Source organism: Lasioglossum baleicum, chromosome 12 (assembly GCF_051020765.1).
Source record: "Lasioglossum baleicum chromosome 12, iyLasBale1, whole genome shotgun sequence".
Lineage (NCBI taxonomy): Eukaryota > Metazoa > Arthropoda > Insecta > Hymenoptera > Halictidae > Lasioglossum > Lasioglossum baleicum.
The window spans coordinates 11,651,852-11,668,819 of record NC_134940.1 but is presented as its reverse complement, the minus strand read 5'-3'; the positions used below and the strand labels follow the sequence as shown (position 1 = coordinate 11,668,819).

Genomic DNA, 16,968 nt, shown 5'->3' with positions numbered 1-16,968 from the left:
CGAAAATACCAGGCGGTCCGGATAGTAATAGCGAGAGCATCTAGACGGCATTGACCGCGCCCGAATCCGTGCAGGTCGTTCCCCGTTCTTCTACCCGTTCCGTTCCGTTCCTCGTGCTGCTCGTTAAAGTCGCATTTAGAGAACCTCACCGGGACGCATTTCAGAGACACATTTAGGAACCGACGATACAAGCCGCTGCAACGTGACGCTGCCGACTGCCGAGCATTCTTTCGCATATTGAGACCCCCCGATCAATATGCTCAAGCCTAAACCATCCCACTCATCAAATCAAATACAATAATGAAAATCCAATAGAAAAATTTAAGAATGGTCCTATATTATTTCCGACTGCTTAAGATAATGAAAAGAAAACAATTGATTTGGACAATTTTTATTTTGCATGATGATCCGCAGTCTAGTCTAGTCACACATTCATAAGATTATTTAGTCTGTTGAAAGTTACCGTTAAAAATCGGACATTACCTATGCGACAACCTAATTGTATACAAACGACGTCCGATCGAATCAAGGATACCGTCAGGTTTCTACTCGGTTGCCGAAGATCGTCAAGAATTCTCCTAGTTATCTTCTAGAAATTCAAAAAGGAGAAACCGGTTGGAAGCGAATTCCACAGCAAGAGAAAGAAAGAGAGGAAGAGGAGAGACGAGTTCCCTAGGCCTCTAACGTGAAAGTGTCCTTTTATTTTCGTCCCCGTTTCTCGCCCCCCTGCCGGGAAGGGCCACGAATTTTCTGCTAACGGTGTAACGAGGAAAGCGGCATACTAATGGGGTTCCGCGCGCGTATATCCCCCGTGGTTGCCGAGGGCACAATGGACGAGCAGGTAAATATTCAAGAAGTTCGGCCTTCCATATATTCATGACCGGCATCTTGAGCCGGCCACTGGATGAAGAAAGAAAAGGAGGAAGATGCATTTGCATTTGAAAAACCGGACGATTTGTGGGTCAGGAAATTTTCAATATTCCGTCGTGGGATCAACGGGGTTAGCTGGGACCATGGGTTCATAAGGTTCACAGGGTTCATCGGCTTCCAAGCGGTTAAAAAAAAAACATCCTTGTCAAGAACAGACACAAGTTTCTACGAAGAACAGCTTTTTTGCGAAAATTGAAGACCCTGTCGTAAAAGTTGGGCAAATCCAGATTTTGCAAATTGTATAATTCTTACTTCAAACAGTCAGCGATGTAGGTACAGGAGGAATTTGTGTGTCAGAAAATTTTTCTCGAAAAATTTTCTGATGGACTTGTCCAGTCGTTAACATCAAGATCTTCAATTACAAAGGAGCCATGCGTATCGTCTGAAACGAGGAACAGGAGATTGGGCAGAATGTCTCCAAGAACAGAAGCTGGCTCAATCAGAATTTTGACTTTCACCGTGCCAAGTGGTAAACGCGACAGAGCCGGGTCAATAAGCACAGTTGAGCTCGCGAGCGACAGTGATACTCCGTGGAAAGCACACGGCAGATATAGTTTCGATAACGCGTTCGGGACGGCCTTCTGCCGGTATCAATAATTAATATAAGCCTCGATAAAAATGTAAAACCGGCCGGCAACATGGCGGGCACGTGACTCGCCAGTTTTGTAGCGCAATGTCGCGGGGATAGAGCGCGGAGAATGCAGAGCTCCGCGCGCAGTAAATTATTCTCGGTGCAAATAAAATTCCTCGAGGATCGAGTGGCAACCGTTTCATAAGCTGCGTTGGGGGGCACGTCGGGCTCGATCGGGCCCCTGGCCCGAGCCGTTTAAATCAATTTCCATCGGGCGATAGCGCAACGCAGGGCCATTTTAATTACCGTTAATGAGCCTGGGTCGGCTAGCCGAAACGCGTTTCGTCGTCCGGGCAGGAATACCCATGACTTTATATGCGGGACACAGCTCGTAAAAGAGACATTTATTGGCCGTAAAGGCATGCTGGCTGTATCTTCGACCCCTCGCGGGCCTTCGAAACCGAGCCAAACTATACTAAACCGAACGGAACGAAACCGAAGAGAACCTTGTGCGCCTTCTGCACCTTCTGTCTCCCCGGCCGTTTGATCGTTTCGTGGCAGCTAGGATATAGGAACCGTATAACAATGGGGGCGTATGTCGCTGACAAACATGGGAGCGGCCTGTATTGGGTCGATGGTAAAAAAGAAAGGACGGGGGGATAGAGAATTATATCCTGGCTCGACCTTTCTGACCAGCGTTGCATGTATTACGCTACGTTTCTACCTAGGCGTGGCCTATGTGTTCCTTTGCCTCCGACACCACATGCACGTCGCGCTTCCGGTTTAATCTTCCGGGAATACAAGACCCGGCGAATTAATGCTCGGCTCTCGATCCGCTCGAAAAACACCGAATTAATTGACGGTGAAGTAGACGGTTCGCAAGTCAATCATATTAATATGTTGATCGTATCATTAGCATGATGCTCTGTGTCAAAATAGACCCGGGTATCGCCGTGTCGGAGGGTTAATCACTAGACTGTGAATATTTATGCAGCATGAAAAAATTAACTGCGTACGTTCTGCTCCGTTTCTATCCCGTCGTGCCCTTTGCATCCCGTAACCTTTGAACTATACGTACTGTGCACCACGCTTCCGGGGGGGGGGGGCGTACGATTGAGAAATTCTTATCAGGTTAATCACGGGGATCGAAATATGGGTCTAGCGGCATAAGCATGGTCCAGCGGCCCCGGCCACAATTTTTATTGATATTGTGTGGAAAACAATGGTTTCAGGATGGAAGATAATCCCCTAAAATTTTAAGTCGCTAACCCTTCATATAAGGATGATATGATTTTTTTACCTCCTTACCTCCTTCATATCATATATTTTTTTCACAATTGTGATCAAATTATTAAGGGTAGAAAAAAATTATTTAATTTTTTGAGGGTGGGAATTGCAAGCAACCCTTCGAGTGACCACTTCCAAAAAAAGAACAATGTTCTGTTACCTATCTAATATATACAAAAGTTTCAAGATGATCGGATTGGTGGAACATAATAATAAGAATAGTAATAATTTTTTTTTAAATGGAATGCTAGATTTTTTCTTCAGAAAATAGTAGCAGGTACTGAGACAAATCCAAAAAGGTGCTATATGATATTATTCTGAGTTGATTAAAGGTAAATCGTTAGCTTGCGTTCTTCATCGACCGACGCGACGCGCCGGTATATGATATGAAGGAGGTAAGTTCGAGTATTTTTGTTCTTTTTTTATCTGAAAATCTTAATTAACAAGCGTGAAAAAAATCATATCATCCTTATATGAAGGGTTAGCGACTTAAAATTTTGAGGGGATTATCTTTCAACCTAAAACCATTGTTTTCCACACAATATCAATAAAAATTGTGACCGGGGCCGCTAGACCCTGCTTATCCCGCTAGACCCAATTTTGATAAGGCCTTGGTAGGGGAAGGGGGCGAATATTTACGACCATGACCGGACCCCATAACCCCGTCTGCGATATTCGTGACGAAACAGTCCTCGCCCTGCGGGACCTCGAAATTATGAACATTAAACCGCGCACAGGCTATTTGCGGAGAGGATTTTCAACGACACTCGAGTGCAATTAAGGCGCAAAAGAAATAGAATTTCCACGTGGCGAGTTCAACGGTTTCTGAGTTATTTCTCGCGGCAGTGGCGCGGCCACGTAGGGCGCATTAAAAATATATACGGACCCTCCGACGGTCCACCGAAATAGTTTCAGCCTGTACAATCCGAGTTATTCACCCCCCGGTGATTATTCGTGGGGGCTAATTGGAACATTGCTCCCTAATAGCCTCTATTAGGTCGTCAGTTTCATCCTTCTTCTCGTGCTTTGCGCACGTGAACGCCAATACTCCGTTCAAACCACGTTTTTATTGAGATCTCTCCTTAGGTTTTCAAACATCCTCTCGTCAATCTAATTTCGTTTGAAATTCTTAAGTAAAAGAAAATTTTTACGCTCCCGGACGAGAATCCGCGAATCATTTTGGAAAATCGAATTATTTCTGTGGACAGTTTGTTGAATTCAATGCTGCGGGCTATTTATAGCGCAGTCGCGAGGGCGTTACAACCTTCTGACCCAGTGTCGACCTTCATTTTATTTTCCAATGTGGTAACAGCGGCGAACCGATCGCTACCAATCCGTTCGATAAACATAGAAGGCGGTGTTACACGATACCAATCAATCTTATTTACTCGTAAGAAGAAAAAAACCACCGGAGAAACGGTAACGATCGGAGATTATAATCGCTGTAAAGTTAATGGTCGTTTCCGGCGAGAAAAACCGCCACGACGTCGGAAAAACGCCTGGCGAACGTAACGAAATTGTAAGAAGGACAAACAGAGCAGATAACCCGAGTACTCAGTTAGCAACACGATCGTCCGACTATTACGGGAACGATAACGGGCATGTATGTGCCCGCCACGGTATCTGGGGTTATCGTTTTCCTTTTTTCTTTCTTTATGGAGAGGCGGACAGTGTTAAGAGCTTGGGTCATCGAGACAGCCGACAAAATTCCAACATGTTTCGTTACGCTCGTGGAAGATTTTCGAAAATTTTATCAGGTAACCGGGACGCGCAAGTTTTATCCTTATCAACCCAATAATGGCACTCTGTATGCTTAAATCGCGAAATATTGCACTGGTATCCCTTCAAAAATTTAATTAAGCTGATTTACAGTTACCTTTCGATTTTAAGTAAATTCTATTCCAACTTACTGTCTTTTAAAATATGTTTAAAAAAATTGACGCATTAAGCAGTGCATGGACGTAAACATCGTCAATTATAAAATTGTAAAAATGTTCCGCCGTCCGAGTGTTAAAAGAAAATCAGCCTGTTTTGCTGTAGTTATGAGGAACCAAGGTGCCATTCTAAGGTTAATTAAAACGGCACGAACTGTCTTGGTTGCTTGGCCTATACTATACGATTTTGAACAGAGTCGTAAAATGGAAGGATTGCTCTCTGTCTATGGGAATTTGATCCCGTATAAGCTGAACAAGGAAACCGGGGGGTTTGACGTGATATATCAGCAAAGAACACGCAAATATGGCCGCAATTCACCATGTGGAGGGTCTCCGTATCCGCTGACATCGGACTGACCTCAAGACCCCATCGAACTTTGCACTACATTAACATGTCGATTTACAAGCGTTTATGTACGCACGATTTCCGCTGAGAAAACGTTTCGAACGTCAAACATCGGCCGGGAAATACTTGGTAACCGGTGTCGTCAAAATATGTCCCCAATCAGTGGCGCATTACCCTATGGGCAACTTGGGCGAATGCAGGGGGCCCCGAACACAAACCAAATTCTACATTTTTCTCATAAAGTTATTTAGTTGCGGTTAGGGGCCCCGAAATTCTACTTTGCCCAAGGCCCCAATTAGTTATAACGCGCTACTGTCCCCAATGGTACTCCATATTAACCATTTGATTGGCTATGGGGCACCCGAGCACCCATTCCTGCATTTTCTTGAACAATTTATGCGTTCTTGTAAAGAAGAATTTAAAAATGAAAATAACCGTTTCATCAATTCTCTCTATCTTTTATTTAGTGGAGTTAATCGATTTGATAAATGAATAGCTTATTTAAAACTTTTATGTACAATTAAAATATCTTCCTCCATAAAGTGCTTCATGTTCGGTTTCAGTTTTATTGAAACATCCTAAACATGATCCGATCATTAAATTTGTAATAACTATAAAATAAACTCTATCCTGTCCCTTATCTTTTGACCCAAGCAAGATAACCCTGCTGTTTGAGATAGATGAGGGGCTAGGATATTAGAAAAAGTTCTACAGGATACACGACACCGTTACTTTAAAAACGACCATGTTATACGTATTCTTTATCAACTTTTTTGAAGAATTGCCTCGGGTTGCATAGAGGTCTTACAAAAAATAGAATGCTGATGAAATTCGTTAGTGACGTAAATGCATGTAAAATTTACGCTTTGTTGTAAAATATTTTAGTGTTTACAAAACTAATATTAATGTAAATTCTTGTAGTCCTAAAATATTTTTTATGGTCTTAATGCCAGTAATTACAGTTTTTGAAAATAGAAAAATTATTCGTCGGCGCACGGTGTCGGTGCTGCTCTCGCGTGGGAAATTATAGTAACTGAATATGATCCCTCGATCGCTAAATGGTCGGTAAAGTAGTATAGTACTAAATGATCAATCTTTTAGTTGACCACCTCTGGTAAGTTAGATATCTTCTCTGAACAAAAGATTCAGAAAATGTCTATGTACCTCCATATTGTATTCGTTACATGTGAATATTCTTGTGTGTAAATACTTACAAGGTTCGAGGTAATCTATTTACGTGGAAAATGAGACGTCTTTTTCGACGTATTAATTAATATGAACACTCATCGGAAGTATTGCAATTCGCTTTACAAAGGAACATGAAATAATAATCTCGCAGCGATAGAGAATTCGTGGGAGCCGAGGACGGTATTTCTTCGTCCGAATTTGTCTCCATTTCTTCTTCGATCGTCTTGGTATCGTTGTTGTTAACGTCGTGCATTTTCTCATACAACGCCAGATAACTAAACTTTTGCAATCTCTCTGAGATAGATAGTCGAAGAGCACTTAGGGCTATCTCATACCATTTGTCGAGGGAGCTTTTATAGTCAACTTTATGGAATATTGTCTGCAACAAAAAATACTTTCAGTTATAGTGTACACATCTGTTACCATCAACAATTAAATACCCTGGTGATAAGTGTGCTGTATTTAGTTCTTGCGAATGGTTTTAGATAATGCTTGTGGAGCCAGGCACATTCCAATACATCATTGAAGAATGTGACAAAGTATTTAATCTGGAAATCGAATTAGTTATTATTTTATATAAAAAATTGTTTAACATTCAAACAAGTGAAAACTTACAGGTTTCTGAGAACGATTATTTTGTTCATAGTATCGGAATGTGTCAGGACTGTCGCAAACTATTGCAGGCCACCATGGATACCCCTGAACACGAGCCCACACAATGCTGCCAGCATTATAGCAATTTTCAATTAAGTCAGCCTCCAACGCAGGTGCCATAGGTACTTGTGGAATAGCACAAGACGCTATTGTCTTATCTGTAAAATCAGACAATGATATTATAACAAGAAAAACAACTGTACCATAGAAATTTCAAAGGAATTTAACGAAAATAGTTCCGCACCAAAGTTCATCTCGCAGTACCATATCTCTGGCACATCTAGTGGATCATGATACTCTTCCGTGTATCTCAATTTCTTACATTCACGTCTACAGCACTCAACCCATAGGCCAACGTCTCTCCTAGACTGCAGCCAACGCAATTTGCCTTTCCAATCAAGACTACTGTCACATTGAGACAACTCCTCTGAGCATGAATCGTTTACTAAAGAACAAATAAACATTCTACCCTTATCATTATTCTAAAACTAAAGTAAAACATTCGACACGTTCCAGGTGTGCTCAAATTTTACTTGTTACAAATCTATCGGCTTAGAAAACAGCATTGTATCGTACAAATTATCTTATTACAATCTTCGTCCTTAATGGTAACGTACTTCTACAATTAAAGTAACAGCTAAACCGTACACTGTTATAGCCGAAAGTGGGTCAATTTGTCTCTGACACCGGTGTCTTTCGACGCTGGGGCGCATTTTTGCTCGTTCTTTGTACACCTACCTATAGACGAGACCCGAGTTAAATTATTTCTAACGATCGATGTGTTCCTCGATCTATTGTTTATCGCGGTACTGTCGTTCTCTTTGTCGATCGTCTGCGGTTTAATGTCTAGCTTCGCTTGCGATCTGGTGATCCGTTTCTCCGTGGAGTTGACCTTGTTGCATTGGACCGAGTCTCGTTTGCGAAGCAACGCGTTGCCCGACTTTTCGGGCACAGTATCTTTCACATTTTGCGCGTTGTCAGCGTCCAGCTCCTCCTCAGTGTACTGCAACCTCTTAGGCTTCAGGTCCGCCCTCTTGGATTCTTTTTTGTTTTTCACCGGCGCTTTTGGCGTCACGACAAATTTATTTTCCATCGGTGGCGTCACGAAGAACGAGGAGTCGCTACTGTTAATGTCGCGCAGACTTTTTTTGAAGAAATTGAACTGAGAAAGATAAATAAAGGCATGAGTATCTTCCGATGTAAATATAAATAAATAAATAAATAAATAATTACGCGAATAGGTCAAAATGTTTTTTTTCCCCAATTACCTGAGGCAACGAATCTGTCAACACATCACACTTCACCTGACCGAAGTCCGATCTCTTGAACAACATCGTCGGCTTCGATTCCAATCGTTCGAACAAATTAATTTTGCGCTGCATATCGTACCTCCGTGTCGGTTTCGTAAAAGTTAATACTTGTACAAAAGGGAACTGAAGGAAATAACAATGGTTTTTGAAAAGGAACGGTGCGCAAAAGAAATAGTTTATCAACTGGAGAACAGCGTAATTTTGTTACGAAAAAAAAAATCCGGGCAAGGGATAAAACTTCCGAGTGAACAATTAACCCGCCGTGTTTATAACGGGGTTCGCACGACGTCTCGCACGGATTTCGTGCGGGCCGACGGGAACCAATCAGAATTTCGATCGGATGACAATCGGTAAGCGCATAAAGTATGTCGTTTAAAAATTGATTAAATAATTGCATTATGTACACTGACAATTAACGGTTAATTTGTTCACTCGCTGATAATTTATTCGCGTAATCCTTGTGCGTGAAGAAATGCTCGACGCGAGGAGTGTTGTTCATTTTTTGAAATATAGCAATTAGCGCCAAAGCTGCGATTGGTCCATCGAAACTACGTTCCGCGCGATTCCATTTGATTCGTCGGTTGTCATTCAAAAATATAACCGTCGTAAACGGTAGAAATTTACAAAACGCATTTTTAAAAAATATCTTTAGGAATTATGTGAAATATTTTTGCAATTATTATTGTGATTACAGTAACGCGATCGTTTACTAAAGATGACTGCTTGCATCATTTCCATTAACATTACCGTATGAACGCGTCTACATGAGTTCTCCATGGTAACATATTTGTGTATGTGTGTAAACGTACTATATTTACATTATTGTTCTACTACCTCAGTCCCATAATTTTCATGTTCAACATTATTTTTAGAAATGATATAACGCAGTAGTCCTCGGCTAAACGTTCCGTCATTTTTTATGATTCACTCTTTTCAATTAATCAATCGAATGAAATATTTCAATTTTATAGTGAGTAGACCGTGGATTACATAGTTGTGACAAAAATGAATAGATGCAACTTGATCCGATGTAAGGATTGAAAGAATTGAACAGCATCAATATAGTTTTTTCGACCAAGTGAAATTATTAGTGGCGCCCACGTTTTATAACAAATGTAGAAAATTTTTATTTTGCATAAAGATCCACAGTCTAACTATGAATATATTATTTTCAGCCTACTAAAATTATTCAACAAAAAAATAAATTTCTGCAACCAATGCAGAAAATTTTGCATAAAAGTCCACAGTCTCGGTAACGAGTAATTGGAAATTAAAGTTTGCTACATTTGTACCTAATATAATAGTTTCATCACTTACGGGAAAGATAAGGCGCGTCAATCGTCGCTTTGCGTCTGTTTACACAGATTTTTCTAATCTCGATGTTTGTTAATCTTTCTATCGCGTGTTTCAAGCCTGAGAAATTCGTTAGGAGGGTTTTCGCGGTTTCCCAATGATTCTCTATTCCCGCTGCGCTCGGGAAATTGCCATGACCCGATCAAATTGTGTTTCGCTTCCGAAAATTGCCGAAGTGACGCTCGGCTCCCTCGGGTGGCCACATAGAAAATGGAGTTTGAGCGAGGCAAGCGAAGCAGCTATTCGCCATCGTTGATGGGCGCACAACAAGGGTTCTGAGCTGGCTGTGTCGTGTATCCCGTGATTAACCCGTGTTTTTGTGCTTAATGCGAACGAAAATTACGTCGAGGTGAAACAGGAGCCGTCTGCGAAACGATTAAAGGTAAGTTCGATCGGCTGGCTCGGCATTTAAGGCCAGAAACACCGAAGGAAAACTCGGGGCATTGGCGACCATCCGTTTACAGAACGTATAAACCATTTTCTGCGCATGCGCGATCGCGGGAACGATAAATTCACCTAAGAACGCCGTGTGTTTCATCAAGGCGAAGAACCCGCGGAACAAACGATCGTTCTACCCAATAAAATTCGCTATCTTTCGAATTGTAAACGAAAACGTGAAAATGTTTGTGCTTTATTTTATCGCGATAATTTTAATCTGGACTTCCTTGTGGGGCGAAGCCGAGCGATTTAAAAGTGAGCAATAACGTCTTTTACTACGCACCTCTGTTTTGTATATCGTATTTAATTCAATGCCTTGTTCATGTCAATTTACCGTTTGGTTCTTAAATGATTTATTTGATATCTAAAATTTTTATAGATATCAATCGGTAAGTATAATTCAAGCAATTATTGCAATTATTGCATGTTATTCGGTCGAACTCTATTCCCGCCTTTTTCGCATTGTTATTAGATTGCTATGTTTAACAAATGTTTTCTATCGTAAAAAAATCAGATTTTCTATTTACTTTGTTCTATCCACAGAATCTACAAGATGTCATCCGCACAAGTTGATCGTCCCACAAAAGTGGGTCAGATCAATAAAAAGGAGAATGAGAAATCAAGGAAAACTTTCAATTCCAAGAAGCATAAGCATGAAGATGGTCGTCACTTCAAGTTTGGTAGAAAACGCCTGCAGAGTTTTAGTAGCAACGGTAAATTCTTTCCACCGTATAAGCGTAGAAAGAAGGAGGGTATCATCATACCACCGACCAAGTTTCTACTTGGTGGCAACATATGCGATCCTTTGAATCTGAACAGCATGCAAGACGAGGAAATAAACAGAGCCATGAACGCTGTTACTCCAAAGTCTAGCCCGCTTCCTACGCCTAAACACAAGAAAGAGGCTATTGAGGTCATCATACCTCCGAACATTTGCGATCCTCTGAATTTATGTAACTGTAGTGACGATGATGAATATGAGAAGCAACTGATTTCTCCAACCAAAAAGGGCTCAAAGCGTAGAAACAGGAAGAAAAAACGGGCCTCTTCAGGATCTGGGAAAGATGATGCAAGTGATCTATTCGAATCCAAACCTAAAGAATGCAATGCAGTTGAGATCGCAGAACCTATGGAGGTGGCTGTGCCAGAGAATGTTGAAACAACGCAACAGTCTGCACCGTCAAATTCTCCACCACCGAATCAGCCTAAAGAGCCCAAACCAGAGAGTCCACAGAAAGACAAAAACAAATTACGTTTGAAAGGTTTGGAAGAACCGAAGGACAAAAGATTACGGAAGGTTGATGTTAAGGATAAAATTGTTAGTCCTGTTATTCCTCAACCTGGAGCGTGGAAACCTCGACCACAACACCGGCCGAGTCAGGATAAGAAAAAGAAACAGACTATGCCAAATTTCCGAGAGAAAGACGCGCGTTATCAGTATGGCAACTACAACAGGTACTATGGCTATCGCAACTCACACCACGATATAGACACAAGACTGACAGTATTTGCCCAGCGCAAAAAGTTGTTCATTGGGAAAGATGTATTGGACATTGGTTGCAATATTGGCCATATTACTCTGTCCGTTGCAAGAGATCTGGCAGCTCACAGTGTAACCGGTATTGACATTGATCGAACACTCATCAATATTGCTAGAAAAAATATCAAACACTATGTCAATTGTGTACAGTCCCCTGCTGGTAATGAAGACAGTGATCACCATGATGTAAACTTCTTCCCAATGTCTATGCCGATCAATTATGGGCCGGTTGATATTCCAGGCTTTACAAAGAACAAGAATTACAAAGGTTTCCCTTATAATGTTACTTTCGTGCAGGTATTGTATACAACACAATAGTTCATTTATTGCAAGTAAGAATTAGAAACGTGACAAATTGAAACACTTGTCTTTTTAGGGTAACTACGTACTCGAAGACGATGCTCTTCTGTGCACGGAGCAACCGCAGTTCAACACGATCCTCTGCTTATCCATCACCAAGTGGATACACCTGAACTTCGGCGACGCGGGCCTCAAGCAAGCCTTTAAACGTATGTATGCTCAACTTCGTCCAGGTGGGGTCCTTATTTTAGAGCCTCAAGGATGGAGCAGTTATTCCAAGAAGAAGAACCTAACAGTAAGTAGAGTTTCGAAAGTAGAGCTTTTGCTGATACTTGCGAGTACCCGAAGAAATATTGTATACGTTACAAGATCGTGCTCGTAACTAGAAAATGTAAACGATCTCTCTATATCAAAACAGAAACTTAAATTGAGTTAAATTGACTGAAACAGAGTTAAATTAAGTGGATATCCGAGTACTAGAGCTGTGCGAGAACCCGAAAATGTTGAGTCGGAACGGGTCGAGAATTTTATTCGGAGTGAGAACGGGAAAAATTTCATTTTCGGGTTCCCGCCCACTTCTACCGAATACCCAAGTTCGGGCACCTGCATCAGCAGCAAGAGTCCTACCTTAGAGCGCGTCACGCGTTGCTGAACCATTCAAAAATCCTAATTCCTTCTCGTGTTTCAGGAACGTATCTACAAAAATTACCAGAGTATCGAGTTCCGACCGCACAGCTTCACGCAGTATCTGCTGTCCGCCGAGGTTGGTTTCTCCAAGTGCGAGGTGCTCTCTATCCCCGCGCACCCGTCAAAGGGCTTTCAACGACCGGTCCATCTGTACACGAAGCCTGGACTTGCCCAAGAAAACACGGAAGATATTTCGACGTCAAAACGAGAAGAGCGGACAGTGGAGAGGCAAGAGCTGATCGAGCGCAGAGAGTATGAGCAGAAGCTGTTCCAGAAGGAGAACATCAAGGGTGGCAACATGTCCGAGATCAGTCAGCAGAGCAACGAATCCATGAGCCAGTACGATCAGCTGGAGAACGTTTATGCACCGAGTGCAACGCCTTGCTACGATACTCCCGGTTATAATAACGATAGTCAACCGCCGGACGTTTCTAAGATGTGTTACGTGGACGCCAACATGGAGGCTGATAAAATGGAGGCGGAAGAAACGACTGACAAACCCGGGGAACCTGGTCCTGAGAACATGAAAAAGCAGGACCTGGTAGACGGGAAAAGTTGTGAGAAAGTGAAGGAGGCACCCAAGTCCAGGCCGGACGAGAATACCAGAACAGCGGAGGCACAGAAAAAGACTCTGGTGCCTGAGGATCAGCGTGGCAGCAGGTTGAAAGCGAAGCAAATAAAATCAGTAGCCGAAAAGATGGATTGTACAGAAGATAAAGATGACTCTCGGCCCAAAGGGCAGATGGATGATAGAGGATCAAGGAGTCTTTGCGAAGAGGATCAATCGAAGACGCAACGCTGCGAACTGACCTCGGACAACACGTAAATCGGTACTCGGGGCGCTTCTTGCGTGGGAAACGAGCGGTGCTATCAACTTCTGGCTGTTTGGTTATCGATTTAGTTGGCCAACCCTTTCGTTTTCGTTCTCTTTTGTCTGTCTTTCCATTCGCTTCTCGCGAATGTTTGTATAGAGTCGCGAGGAAATCTGGAAAGTGAATTCCACTGAAAATCTCGTTTCATTAATTGATTCCAGCGACAAAGATGATGAATTCGGAACTCGATCCGCTCTCGAACGTTAGGACCGGAAAGAGTATTTTCTAGCGTTCCCCCGACTCTATCCCCCGTGACACCGTTTGTTTGTTTCGTTTTTTCTTGTTCTTCTTTTTTTTTAATTTTTTATGGAAAATTGAGTTATACCGAGTTAAAAATCGTAGGTTTCCCCTCGGAATATCTGGTGAGAGTTTCCGTGTATTTTGTATCGGTGCGTTTGAAATCGATCTCGAATGTTAGAGAAGCTATAGTCGGAGTAAAATCAATTGGCCTGGGAGGCGGATTTCATTCGCGTGCGGGAGGGAATGTCGTGCGTTTAGGTAGGGGTAATGGCCTTGACCAGATACTTTATTACCGAGAGCATAGAATTGAAGAGGAAGATCAAGAGCCGCGTGGGTATAGCTACTGGATTCAAGTTGGTCGCACAGTTTCCGCTGTGAAAGAGTTCCGCAAAGTTTGCTCGGCTGGTAGCATCAATGATAAGTATACATATTTGCTTTCCATGAGATAGAGCGGATCTATTTTCTGAAGCCGCCATGAAATGTTAGAATGCCCGCTTCGTTTTCATCACTGTGGATTTTCGTGCTAAACGACAATTGTCTGCGTTAATTATTGAAAACAGGCAAGTAGAAATTTATTTCCTTAATGTTTTTAACACTAGATTTACGGAGTACTAAAAGTGACTATTTCACATTATAAAAATAACGAGAATGTGACTATACAAATTTTTTAATTCCTAAATTTATAATACCTCGCGAATGCATCTTTACAATCTCAATAATCGCACATGAAAAATATTAAAACGACCTGTAAACCTAGTGTTGAGGAGATGAATAAGTAGAACAGTATTCTTGAATTCTTCTGAATCTTGCGCATACAGTTTGCAATAACTGTATAAAATCCGCGGTTCGCAAATAACTGCCTGAGAACGATGGTCAATTAAGTTTGCTCCGACTGTAGGTGACGAAACGATGCTCCGTTGAAGAGATAACAGCGAGGAAGGAGAGGGGGGATAAGAAGAGACGTAAATCAGCACTGTATACGATAGAAATTGTGTCGCTTTTACGTAGCATGAATGTGATAGCGAAGACAGGGCGTGCTTTATCCCGGCTGTGTCTAACGCGAGACAAGGGCAAGGTGATGCGCGAAACAAATTCTAAGTACCGTGCCTAATTACGAGCGTTTTCTCATTGTTCGCTGTACTGTCCGAGAGCACGCGTTTGGTCGACAGAAGACTGACCGTTTATTTTTCCTCTTTTTGGCTTTACCGTGTCTTTCGACTGCGAAGCGCTGGTTGTCTTGCCGCTGCCATACGCGTCTTTCCTGTATAAACAAAGAAACGAAGAAGGTGACAACCGGCATCGACTGTTTTGAAATTCAGAAAAGACGGGAAAACGTTCAATTTACACAAACAGATTTGGTTGATTGTGAGAAAGGTAGTTCTCCAAAAATATTGGATACGCGTGTCACATATGTTAAAATGCGTGTCCAATCATTTTCTTGTGCAAATTGGATAAGGTTAGTCATAAGAGTCTCTACACATGCTTCGCAGCAAATTGGCCGGAATTCTTGTATTATTTCATTTGAGAAACGAAATATACTAATAGTAAGTAGTTTGCAGTACTTTGACACAAATTGTACACGTGGTTAAATTGAAGATCTAATGAATTAATCATGGTAACAGCTCAAGGAAACACAGTCGTCTGGTCCACTCTTAAAAAGTTTTCTGTCTTAACTTCTACTAGGTGTGATGTTTTAATTCCTCTGAATTAAAATAAGATTCTATGGAAGTAAATATGGATACACTATAATACAAATTTCAAAGAATGTCTCGAGACTTTTGAGATTGACAGTGCATTCCCTCGTGAAAAAAATGTGAAAATTGTAATCGATCGACAAGAAGCTCGTCCGGACGTTTGCCGTCGACTATCTGATAATGATCGATGCGGGGAGCGTCCCTCGATCGTTGGATCGCCGTCAGTTGCCTGCGGAATGCGTCGAAGAGAGTACAGCACACCCGATCGTAGTGTTTTTTCTTCGAATGTTTCTGTTTTCCTCCGGTTTGTTTGATCGTGTGTAGAAGGAAACGAGTCCCGAGGACTCTCGAACGCGTTGTATAGAGAGAGAGAAAGAGAGAGTGTGTGTGTGTGAGAGAGAGAGAGAGGCGAACTATCGGTCAAAGACTCTAGACTGTAGACCTGTAAATTTGTGTAATTTTAGAGGACCCGAGCGTATTGTTTCATATAGTTGTTATTTATTTATAGAGTGAGAAAGTGAGAGCGAGAGAGTGGGAGAATGTGGTCACGAAGAATGAGAAGACAGAGAGCGAAGACAGTATGATCTCGAGGGACGATGGGACCCGGGGCTTGTCGAGAAAGTATTATTTCTATCGCGTACCGAGACGAGAGGAAATTCGAAAAAAAATTTTGCGAAAGACAAAAAAATGGACTTTTTTATCGGCGTTTTTCGCGCGGAAAACGGAACATAGGTGGCGAGGGATCTTGTATTTATCTAGTCTGTGTGCATCACGGAGGTGGGACGACGGCGATGGCCACCATTTTTTGCCCTAAACAATGCGAACTTTCTTCTTAGTATGAAATTTCGCCGATTTTTCTGATTGTTAACGATCCACGGATTTGTTTTCGTTGAATCCACGCTTCCTTGTTGTAGTTCGACGATGATAGTCGCAGAACAACGGTGGTCCCGATCAAGAAACTTAGTGACATTTTGCTATAATTTTTGTACTGTAAAATATTCGCTTCGTCAATTCGACTGTATACAATTTTTTGAAAAAATTCTCAAACAATTCCAAGTGGTTCGGTCGAAATTGTAAAATGCCCCTCTGTTTTAAAGGGCACTTCATCAATCGGGTGAGGCACTGTACATTTGAAAAGTAATTTTTTCGCTATCTGTTAGTAAGTTTCAAGATCAGAACCATCATGGACTGCCAAGATGTAGCGAATAGGAACCCGAATAATATAGGGAAACGAGATACCGTCTCATTATCCGGATTTTCTCTGCACGCGCAACAACGCTGTCTCAGAGACTGAATGAACGTAACACGGCTTTTATTTTGCTCCTCTTCCCGTCGGACGCGTCGCCATTTCCATTCCTCGAGCGTCGATCGTCTGCGAAGAAAGATGAAAATTCGCGGGGAACACGGGCGGTCGAGGAAAAGCAGCACAAATCGACTCCGGGCGCAATCACTTTTCCATGTTGTGTGTGGTGAGAGTATGGAACCGGGAAATGAACCACTTAGATGCTTACCAGGAGCACTCATAGTGTAAAAGAACAGATTATTAATAAAGAATCGCTTTGAGTCACTAGCCATCTGTCCGCTATCGCCGGTTCTCCTTTAAAACGATCTTCACACTTCTCTG

At 42.0% G+C, this 16,968-nt stretch overlaps 3 protein-coding genes across 5 annotated transcripts; 2 read left to right on the top strand and 1 right to left on the bottom strand.

Annotated features, from left to right (window-relative positions):
* The first annotated feature begins 4,034 nt into the window (after positions 1-4,034).
* LOC143213870 (uncharacterized) lies at positions 4,035-5,547 on the top strand. Its single transcript, XM_076434171.1, has 2 exons — positions 4,035-4,545; positions 4,918-5,547. Exons 1-2 carry the CDS (start codon positions 4,390-4,392, stop codon positions 5,077-5,079), a joined length of 318 nt encoding a protein of 105 aa, XP_076290286.1. The 5' UTR covers positions 4,035-4,389; the 3' UTR covers positions 5,080-5,547.
* A 137-nt stretch (positions 5,548-5,684) lies between these two features.
* On the bottom strand, positions 5,685-9,674 carry LOC143213868 (uncharacterized). Of its 2 annotated transcripts, XM_076434168.1 has the most exons (7): positions 9,538-9,674; positions 8,179-8,343; positions 7,649-8,072; positions 7,155-7,355; positions 6,872-7,068; positions 6,697-6,804; positions 5,685-6,635 (listed from the first exon to the last, which is right to left on the bottom strand). In XM_076434168.1, exons 2-7 carry the CDS (start codon positions 8,290-8,292, stop codon positions 6,339-6,341), a joined length of 1,341 nt encoding a protein of 446 aa, XP_076290283.1. In that variant the 5' UTR covers positions 8,293-8,343; positions 9,538-9,674; the 3' UTR covers positions 5,685-6,338. The 2 variants fall into 2 exon arrangements, with proteins under 2 accessions (XP_076290283.1, XP_076290282.1); XM_076434167.1 differs by lacking the exon at positions 9,538-9,674 and having other exon boundaries at positions 8,179-8,444.
* A 12-nt stretch (positions 9,675-9,686) lies between these two features.
* On the top strand, positions 9,687-16,914 carry LOC143213867 (7SK snRNA methylphosphate capping enzyme). Of its 2 annotated transcripts, XR_013010052.1 has the most exons (5): positions 9,687-9,955; positions 10,555-11,848; positions 11,928-12,146; positions 12,540-14,210; positions 14,549-16,914. XR_013010052.1 is itself a non-coding variant. In XM_076434166.1 (4 exons), exons 2-4 carry the CDS (start codon positions 10,565-10,567, stop codon positions 13,362-13,364), a joined length of 2,328 nt encoding a protein of 775 aa, XP_076290281.1. In that variant the 5' UTR covers positions 9,687-9,955; positions 10,555-10,564; the 3' UTR covers positions 13,365-16,914. The 2 variants fall into 2 exon arrangements, 1 of the variants encoding a protein (XP_076290281.1); XM_076434166.1 differs by having other exon boundaries at positions 12,540-16,914.
* Positions 16,915-16,968: the final 54 nt, after the last annotated feature.

What these genes read in the sequence shown, in the direction of transcription:
- LOC143213870 (XM_076434171.1), top strand. Translation starts at nt 4,390, where the DNA reads ATGTATGTGCCCGCCACGGTATCTGGGGTTATCGTTTTCCTTTTTTCT. An exon ending in ATTTTCGAAAATTTTATCAG is followed by an intron (nt 4,546 to 4,917) that starts GTAACCGGGACG and finishes GATTTTGAACAG; the next exon opens with AGTCGTAAAATGGAAGGATT.
- LOC143213868 (XM_076434168.1), bottom strand. Translation starts at nt 8,292, where the DNA reads ATGCAGCGCAAAATTAATTTGTTCGAACGATTGGAATCGAAGCCGACG. An exon ending in AACTCGGGTCTCGTCTATAG is followed by an intron (nt 7,356 to 7,648) that starts GTAGGTGTACAA and finishes TTTGTTCTTTAG; the next exon opens with TAAACGATTCATGCTCAGAG. An exon ending in ACAGCACACTTATCACCAGG is followed by an intron (nt 6,636 to 6,696) that starts GTATTTAATTGT and finishes TTTTTGTTGCAG; the next exon opens with ACAATATTCCATAAAGTTGA.
- LOC143213867 (XM_076434166.1), top strand. Translation starts at nt 10,565, where the DNA reads ATGTCATCCGCACAAGTTGATCGTCCCACAAAAGTGGGTCAGATCAAT. An exon ending in ATAATGTTACTTTCGTGCAG is followed by an intron (nt 11,849 to 11,927) that starts GTATTGTATACA and finishes TTGTCTTTTTAG; the next exon opens with GGTAACTACGTACTCGAAGA. An exon ending in CCAAGAAGAAGAACCTAACA is followed by an intron (nt 12,147 to 12,539) that starts GTAAGTAGAGTT and finishes CTCGTGTTTCAG; the next exon opens with GAACGTATCTACAAAAATTA.